Source organism: Cryptomeria japonica, chromosome 7 (assembly GCF_030272615.1).
Source record: "Cryptomeria japonica chromosome 7, Sugi_1.0, whole genome shotgun sequence".
NCBI lineage: Eukaryota > Viridiplantae > Streptophyta > Pinopsida > Cupressales > Cupressaceae > Cryptomeria > Cryptomeria japonica.
The window spans coordinates 110826028-110835780 of NC_081411.1; the positions used below are offsets into that span (position 1 = coordinate 110826028).

A 9753-nucleotide genomic window follows, 5' to 3' on the forward strand; every position below is an offset into this window, starting at 1 on the left:
AAGATCCTTAAACTGATAGGTTTCTCATGCTGGGTGTTTTCCTTTGAGACATTGCTAAGCCATTAGTTGGTTGTTGGGTTTTTAAGCTTTTAATTTTATTTTTTAAGATAATCTCTATCAAAGTTAAACTCGCAAATACTCTGATAAGTTTCTAATTATCGTTGCTCTAAAATCTGAAGGTTTTTTGAATTGATGAAGAAGTTGTATAGGGTTTATTGCTTTTTAAGATAAACTCGTTTTCATACTAAGCTCAGAATTTTGTGGGCATTGAAGCTAGTTTCCCTCTCTGTTTATTCAGGGATTGGTTTCAAATATCTATCTTAGGTCCTCTGGGTTTTTTTGGAATTTTGGATCTTTATGGTGTAATCTTTTTCAACAACTAATATATAAATTTGGCTTTGCCTTTATTGATAGAAAAGAACAAAAACATAAAATGCTTTTTTTGTGACCCAACTTTTATTCCTCTAAAACCTCATTTGTTAATTGAGAATCACTAACTAGTTTTCGTTCATTCATTTTAAACTGTAACATTTATGTATTTTTTTTTTCTAGATCTTCTTATATATTTGATTATAAAATATCTTAGGCAATTTCAATGTCTTATTAATATTTGATATAAGAGGTTGAACCCAAAATCTTATAGATTTGTCATTATATGAAAATTTGCAAGTATCAATGAACTTTCAAATCAAAATCTTAATCTAAATTCATACTGATAAAAAGTTCAAGAGATCAACATCTAAAACTACAACAAGTAATCCCATACAACTTAGTCAGTTTTTAATTGTAATACATTTTTTTGATTGTTCATATATCTCCAACCCAATGTCTAACCTGCCTTACCTTGTCTTATTTTATCACTTATTGTAATACATTTTATAAATTACAACTTAAGATGTTCTAAATTAGATTATATAATCTATTTTCTTAATTCACTATTAAAAAACATGAAATGTCAAACAATAATAATTTATAATCCTGAAAAACAAGTTATTTGATAGACTAGGTTAATTTAAAAATCCAAACCTACTTTACAGCAAGCACCATATTTTATCCCCAAAGCTGCACATGACAATGCCAATTAGAAGTGTCCTTAAACATCAATGACATTTGTTTTACAATGGAGATATAAGATAGACAGTCCAGAATGATTATTGCTTTGTTTCTGGATTTCATTGTATATAATTTTGTTTGCATCAATGTTTTGGATTGCATTCTATAAACCTCACTTTTTCTGCAACAGCTCTTTCATTCTGATGTTAGACTATAGAATGTGATCAGAAACATTAATGCACACAAAATTATATACAATAAAATCCAGGAACAAAACAATAATAAGATATATTTATCACTTGGCTTATCCGTACAAGCCATCAGAGGCTTCTGACAGAATTTTAAAGTTTATAAAAGCATAAGTAAAAGTGCTTAGCATATTTGAAACTGTGGTCCCTTCAGTTTTGCCTTAGCATCATTTTCATGTCAGTAGTAAATTTTGCACGGAGATTACATCTGCAACATAATCTTTATTTCACTCTGAGTGCGGTCAACGATTCATTTGAAGCGCGAATTCTGCCCCCTCATCGATGTCTGTAAATATTTCGACGGGATTTCTACTTCTGAGTAAATATATAGGCGAATGAATTAGTGATTCAGCGGGCGTGCTCGAATACGATGGATTTTAGGAGAAGAATAGAGAAATCAATGCTGAGCATTTTAGTTTGGCTGTGGATAATCAGTTCTTCTGTAGCTGCTAAAAAACAGCCATATGTGCCGGCTATGTTTGTGTTGGGAGACTCGTTAGCAGACGCAGGGAATAATAACTACATTCCTCATTGTGAAGTGCGTGCAAATTACACACCATATGGCGTTTCCTTTTTCCCCTCACCAACTGGTCGCTTTACCAATGGCCGCACCGCTTTTGATTTCATAAGTTTGTAAATTTGTTGTTACACACCCAAATGCTCTGTTTTTTTCTGGCAGCTTCCTTGTTTTTACACACCCAAATGCTCTGTTACACAACTAAATATGGGAGTTTTATGATGCATTGATTTTGGCTGCAGCTACTTACTTGGGTCTCCCCTATCTTCCTCCATATCTGCAACCAAAGGCAGATTTTATGAGAGGAATAAATTTTGCATCAGGAGGTAGCGGATTGCTCGTCTCTACGGGCGCCAGATTGGTCTCTTCTCCTTTCCATTCTTTTATTTAAGCCTCTGTGAAAAATAGTTTGGTTTCAAAAAATTAGAAAAGGGTTCTAACTAAGAAAATTTTATGTTATCTTATAGAACATTATCAGTCTGAGTCACCAAGTAGAGGAATTCGAACACTTTTCTCATATGCTAACGAGAACAAACCCATCTGGACCTGCCCAAGCTAAATCCTACTTAGGGAAGTCTTTATATTGCATTACAATCGGAGGCAACGATATTGGCGACTACATTGCCAACACTACTCTTCAAAATACCACAACTCCTCAACGGTTCGTCAGGATGTTGCTCGCCAATTTCGATCAGTATATAACAGTAAGTAGCAGATTGTTTACATATTATTTTATTTTTTTACAGGGGTAAAATGTTTTTTGAATGGAATTGTGAATGGCTGAGGTCACAAATGGAGACTTCATTCTCAATGCAAACATTTAACAATAACATTTCAGTGAGGTTTGAATTTTTAAAAGGAAGAACAATAGTCACAACCACAACACTATCGTCATAATCTAACCATCAGCCAATGCTGACTGTTCAGAATACTTTCTATTTACAAATAAGTGTTTTTCTTTAAAACAATGATCATATTATAAATTTAAAAGATTGTTTTTGAAATAAACTATTTTATATTTTATGATATTGTAATGTGTAGTTTTTGAGTCAAACTCATTGACCCATGTTTCATGAGGAGTGATTCACAAGAACCCGTCTTTCATGAGAATGAATGGTCCACTTAGCACTCATTGCATCTAGATGATAAGCATTAGGCCCTTGGGACCTCCCATCCCAGTACTACTCCAACTCAAGCGTGCTTAACCATGGAATTTCCCTCAAAATTAAACCCACTTAGCTTGCAACCCCATTAGTATTAGGATAGGTGACCTCCCCAAGGTCCAATGGTATGGGTGACCTCCAGAAAAGGCCCAATACTTCACCTCTGAGAGCATCCTCTAAATACAATAAATGCTAAATGAATTGTGATAACAATATCATAATTTGACTTGTTCTAAAAAATACTTCCTACTTATCTATTTATATTTTGTTATCCATATTTATAACCACGCTTTGCCGTCTATTATCAGATCCCAATCATTAAATGAAAATTCCAATTGATTACATAAACAATTTTGAATTCTAGTGTTAAACTCATGCCAATGATCATGTTGCTATGTGATTTGACAGAGACTTTACAATAGCGATGCAAGGAAATTCCTTGTGTTCGACATCCCAGCTCTCGGATGCGCCCCTAATATCAGATTTGCTGGATACAGTTTAGCCAAAGGTGCATGTCTAAATCTCGCTAACCAGCTGGCTGTTGCATATAACACTGCTTTCAAGACACTCGTGGCTCACCTCAATCAGAAACTAGATGGGGTGTCCATCATTCAACTCAATACATACAATTATTTTATGGACATAATGCAAAATGCTAAAGCCTACGGTATGCTAAACCCTAAACAAGTCCTTAATTTTTTATTTATTTTTAGCGATTGCGTTACTGAAACATTGTAACCACTGTGTAAATTTGGGTTGCAGGATTTAAGTATACAACGATAGCATGCTGTGGATCAGGAATGTTCAATGTACAAGTGAGCTGTGGAAAGACGAAGCCACAGACCATGTTTTGCAACAATACAAGCGAATATGTTTTCTGGGATGGAATCCACCCCACTGAAAAAGTTAATGCCATGTTTTCACACCAGATTTGGAGTGGGAATTCTTCTGTCATGTACCCATCTAATCTTTCTACCCTGATCTTGGGTAAGAACAGCTCTGGCCATTAACCATGAGAAAATTCTGTTGACTGATGTGTGTTCCCCGTTTTGTATTTTGGGTAGAAAGAGATCATTTCATTAAGGATACCCAAATCCCGTTTCCCCGATTTGTACCCTCCCATGGGCATCCGAATTCTCCACAGTGGCTTCTATATTAAATGTCTCTTGCGCCTGTTTCTTTTCACTTTTAAAGCAAATAGACACTTTTGTATTGTTTAAGTGGTTGAGTGGCATTATGAACAATTGTCTGGTTCAATATCTTATGCCATTTAACATAATATTTTGAAGGACTGGACAGGATCTTTGTAAGGTCCAAGGTTATATGGTTTCCTAAAATGAAGGTTGAGTTTTTTCCGAAGAAATTGCTGATTTTAAAGTGGATATCATCTTTTGAAAATTTCTCTGTATGGTGCATTTCATATAAGGAATTTAATTCTTGTTGATATGTTAGTATGATAGTGCAGCTGTGCTACCAACATCTCTCCTTTATGGCTGTTCTGATTTTCTGTTGCTGTGATCTAAGGAATGTTTTGGTTTGCTGCAATTCTGATCAGCAGTTTTCTCATGTTCTTTGTAATTTTGTTGTAAAAAATGTTTTGTTAACTATCGTAGATTTTCAACTGTATTTTCGTAGTTGTTAATTCTTTTGATGACATTATGTCTTGGCAGTTATTTTTGCTGATGTTTCAAGTGTTTATGGTGTTAAATAGGGTAGAGGATCTGTGTTTCAATGATTGTGATAACAGTTGTTAATTTTAATATTCATACTTGTTGATTTAATAGGTAATTTTTTTAACAATATTACATCAATAGTTGTGACTATACATATTGAATAAAATGTATTTTTTTTAGTTGTAAAAAACAACCAATCATGTAATGCCACATCAGGTCTCTCTTTTGCACGATCATTGCTCTCACCTTTTTTGGAGGTGTTTTGGACACCTTAACAAAAAGAATGCTGATGTGGTCCTGAAATCTTAATTATAATTAGGGGACTTGTTAAGTAAGCTTATTCCTAAAAAATTAGGAATGACTTGAAATTTTCATGTAAGATTTGAGAAGTGTCAAATTAAAGTGTCCAGCTACCAAATCTTCTCTTCTAATTTATTTATTTTTGCTCATTACATATTGTCATTGAAATAGATGAAAATTTTTATGTAAGATTTGAGAAATGCCAAATTAAAGTACTCAATCACTGAATCTTCTCCTCTAATTTATTTATTTTAATGAATGAAAAAACAAAATTTGATAGATAAATAGATGTGTAGCACTTTGTTTAAAGTGTCAGAGAAGCAGAAGTGATGGTGAAAGGAGAAAAATTTATGAGATTTCCACTGACATAGTAGGTTCGCGAAAAGCTAAAATATAAAGATTAAATAGTACAGAAAGAGTCAAACAGACTGGATGAAGGATCGTAAAAGCTGGCAAAGTACGACATTCAGGGTAGCAGATACTGTTTACTCTTTTTTGATAAAGAACTCCATTCATTGTATTGGAAGAATGAGTTGTAAGATCACAGTGAAATATTCATACGTATGAAGTACGGCACTGGCTACCAAGACAGCAGACTGCTCCGACTGCTGTCGACACGTCTATTCTGGTTTCAAAACAGCAGTATGGATTGACTAACACGCGTGTTACACCGTCGACTTTGCAATAAATGGCTGCCATTGACTAACCTGTCGCTAACATGCTGTACAAAAGGTCTGTTTTGGAGCCAGAATAGCTTCAGCTGACTGCTGCATCCCTAGCCTAGCCTCTTAAGTCTGTACCCAACAGGCACGACACTGGAAAACCATTAATTTTATTAATTATAAACAAATTTTATAACCCTGGTTCAAAGAGCGATATAGGAAAAAATCAGTGAAATAAAACCTTACGTCTTGCTCATAAAAAATCACCAATGGGTGGATATAGTATATAAAATTACATGAAAATAGAGATTCCAACCCTCCAACCCATACCCAACCCATCCGAAAAACTCAAAAATGGCCAAGCATGCAACCATTAAGGATGAAGAAACCAGTTGCAGACCCACATCTGAAGGAGGTGAGATCACCTCATAATGAGAATCAATCAAAACCTGATCAACCGGAGCAATCACCTGCAAAGGCGAATCATTTAACTTTACTGTCTAATCTTAATGATTATGTTATAAGGTTCCATTCCATGTCCACTAAATTTTTTACTCCCATACATGATATTAAATAATAAAATGTAATAGTTAAGAGATTACTCAACCTTTTTACATTGATTGTATAGTTCTCAATACCTTTTTAAATTTTTTTATGGATCTATGTGTACATGAAAAAATTATTGAAACAGAAAGAAGTTATAACTCACTTATTCTTTAGTTCTAAGAGATTTCCACAATCCATCATGGAAACAAGAGTACAGGTTTTGGATTTTGATTGTGTACAAGATTTTTGCATCAAAGTTTTGGATCACACTTTGTGATCCATCACTTATTTTTTATTTTGCTTCAAGAAAAAAAGGATTTCCGAGTATGTCGTTCAATAGATGAATTTATAAATGAAATTGTCACTCAAACTCTCCAACCAAAAATTATAATAAAATATCAAAGAAAATGGCAACAATATTACACTTTTAATTCCTAAAGTAGCACATTGATTTCAATTCCTAAAGTAGCATAATGATTGAGCCCTCTTCAAACAAGTTAAAATTAAGAAATCCATAACTATAAAATTTGTCATAACTATAAATTATACAAAACATGAAGTGAAACTAACTATTCATTATGCATAAGAAGCAAATTAACACTAAAACAAAAAATAGGATATTGAATGAGACACTTGAAATAGTTTATTTTTTGCTGCATTTGAATAATAAATCAATAACTTTATAATGTAATTGAAAGCATTTTGGGACCTATGTTCGGTAACACCTATTCATCCACTTAGATAGAACCACAATTCCTAAGCATAAAAAGGTATGAAGTTATAAGGGTTGAGCCATTTAAATATTGAGAAGGTTGAATAAAATTTGCCACCTTATATTTCTAGTCATAAAAGTTTATATTCAAACACATGGCAATAATATGATTAAATTTTCTTAATTATAACATTGAGAGCAAGGTAATCATTAAGGTATACATTCTAAATGTAATTAAAATTTACAAAAAAATAGAGATGTTAAGCTATGTCCCTGAAACTTGAAGGCTCTAGACTAATTTCTACTCCCTTGTAATTATTTAAATATAAATAACTAGCAATTGCATCTTGGTGTGCAATGGGTACGCCGCAAAGGTGTGGAAGGTCAATTCAATTTTTTTATATCTATTTTTTGTACACATGTAATACGTGAGGCAACTTGGTAGGACCTTTAGAAAATGATGTTGTTTGTGCAACAATAGTCTCAATAGAGAAGTGATAGCTTCAAATTAGTTATGTATCCACTCAAGTAGATCCAAACCTAATTTAAATAAAATCTTTGAATTAGGAAATAGTAAGATAGAGATAAGGGAAGACATAAAAGGTGAAATATGGAGGGATGAAAATAGAGGAGCAAAACAAATAAAGGAAGAGATGGAGATAAAGAGGCAAAGAAATCTAGATATAAAGGTCTAGGAAGATGGAAAGGGTGAGAGATCTTGGGAAAGATATGGATTGATAGTGAGAAGGAAGATTGTTGTCTGTTGTTTGCATACATTTGTGTAGTTCATCATGTGAATTGGTAGGCCGTTTACCAAATGATATTGTTTGTATAAAATAGGTCTCATTGAATAAGTGATAGCTTCAAATCAACTATGCATCCACTTACAAGAATATAAATATGACTAAAGTATACTTTGGATAATATATTGGAGGGCAGAAATAAATGACATGTAAAAAAATTTGTCTTTATTGTTATAGGGTAGGTTATTCCTGGGACATTTGATTGTCAAAGTTCCTAACGTGCGTTTGTGTAAGAGTCTATCATGATTACAATGATAGTAAAATATACATTATATAATATATTGGAGAGTATGATTCAAGTAATGTGAAAATTGAACTTAGTAGTGAGTTAAAATATGATGATTAAGTTAAAAATTGCATTGAGATCATGAATGGTTGTTAACAAATCAACATTTTTCTTTATTGAATCTACAAAATTTGCAATATTTAAGAATTTGAATGGATGTTTACAGAAAATATTCTTCTTTATATAATTTATGTCCTTTAACATGAAGGATGTTAGTGTTGGAAGTGGAAAACACTCTGAGAGGGGGGGGGGTGAATCAGAGTGTGACAAATTTTTATCGAGTTATACTTTTATGGACCTTGACAATTTTAATTCACTGTGTGCACAGATGGCTGAGACTTAACACTTTGTTGAAATACATTAATGCAGTATGAAATATACCATTGAACCAACTAAAACATTTGATTCAGACCTTGTTTTAAAACAATGGTATTAAAATATTACACAAACTTGAAACATTAAAACAGTACTTTCAATATTGCATTACATAAATCCAACTAAACAGAGTATGAGATAAAGAGGACTAAAATATGATGTATCAGAGCATACACTAGTAAAATAGAATGAACCACGATAATGCACATAACACAATATTTTTCATGAGTGGAAAACCCTCTTGGGGTAGAAAAACCACTCGGAAGATCCCTTATATTGATTCAAAAAGAGTACCAACTCAGTTCACATGTTTTAGAAACCACAAGGCCTCAAGGAGCACCAACCCCTCTTCTTATCAATGAATATTTCAACTCGAGCTACAACCACTGGTGATTTTATGCATGCATTTTATTCTTGCAGTCACAAAACCATCAGGGATTGGAGCGAGAATATTTTACCAGTCTGTACATATGAATAATTTTGCAACAATATTCTTCAAGGATAAAATTAACACTATCCAATCTCTGACCAAAAATCTAGTTTCAAATCATTAAAGCCTCATATGCTATGAACAATATGGTTTCAAAAACCCTGAACAATATGGTTTCACATCAACAAAGTCTCATATACTCTGTAACAAAAACAGAGTATTGATTCTTAAGAAACCCCTCGGCTGTGACTGGTAAACTACTGCACTGTTTTAAAATGTTATCACTTTATTCACACTTGTCTCACTGTATCTCACTGTTTTTCACACGTACCCTGTTCAGAGAACAAACTGTTTTATATATATCAAAAACAACAGCCAAGTCTTCATAAGAAACTCACGAAGTATAGTTTGTAAAACCCACGTTAGGGTTAAGAAAAAAAACTGTTTTATGGTACACAGTTATAGCAACTGTTTTGTTTCTTTTTCTATTTACATAAACAACTCTTCTTCAACTAACAGAACACAAAAAAAACTCTTTCATTTTTTCATTTCCAAAAAATGGAATGAACAAAAAAAATTACCATAACTGATTCGAAAAATCACCAGAGAGAACAAGCTTTCTTCATTTCGTCCATAAATTTGCTCTTGTAAAAAATAAAAGTTATAGATAATACCTGTCTTTGAAGACCATAGAAAACACCTGTAGAAAAGCGGCGACAAAATCCACATAAAATTCATATTATTCCAACAAACAGAGTCAAGAATACTATCAATCGAAAGCTTTCACTGGACTGGTAAACATATCAAAAACCCATTTGCAAACTTCAAGGAAACGATCCACATTCTCAGCATAAGATACAGTGATGGCTAGGGTTTGAAGAATGTAGAGATGAAATGCGAACATAATCAAACTTCTTTTCCTAGCTTAACCAAGACTAAGCATCCGTAACAAATGAAAAATGAAACTTATTTGAAATCCATATCA

The 9753-nt window shown here is 33.0% G+C and overlaps 1 protein-coding gene across 1 annotated transcript; it reads left to right on the plus strand.

The window, feature by feature from the left end:
- Window positions 1-1556: 1556 nt before the first annotated feature.
- Window positions 1557-4305, plus strand: LOC131056165 (GDSL esterase/lipase 7). Its single transcript, XM_057990516.2, has 5 exons — window positions 1557-1930; window positions 2061-2179; window positions 2286-2522; window positions 3390-3648; window positions 3744-4305. The coding sequence occupies exons 1-5, from the start codon at window positions 1672-1674 to the stop codon at window positions 3989-3991; spliced, it is 1122 nt and encodes a 373-aa protein (XP_057846499.2). The 5' UTR covers window positions 1557-1671; the 3' UTR covers window positions 3992-4305.
- The last annotated feature ends 5448 nt before the right edge of the window (window positions 4306-9753 follow it).

Bases quoted from the DNA above. Each gene is read 5' to 3' on its own strand.
- LOC131056165 (XM_057990516.2), top strand. From the start codon at position 1,672: ATGGATTTTAGGAGAAGAATAGAGAAATCAATGCTGAGCATTTTAGTT. The intron at 2,180-2,285 runs GTCTCTTCTCCT...GTTATCTTATAG, and splicing joins TCTCTACGGGCGCCAGATTG to AACATTATCAGTCTGAGTCA. The intron at 3,649-3,743 runs GTATGCTAAACC...TTTGGGTTGCAG, and splicing joins GCAAAATGCTAAAGCCTACG to GATTTAAGTATACAACGATA.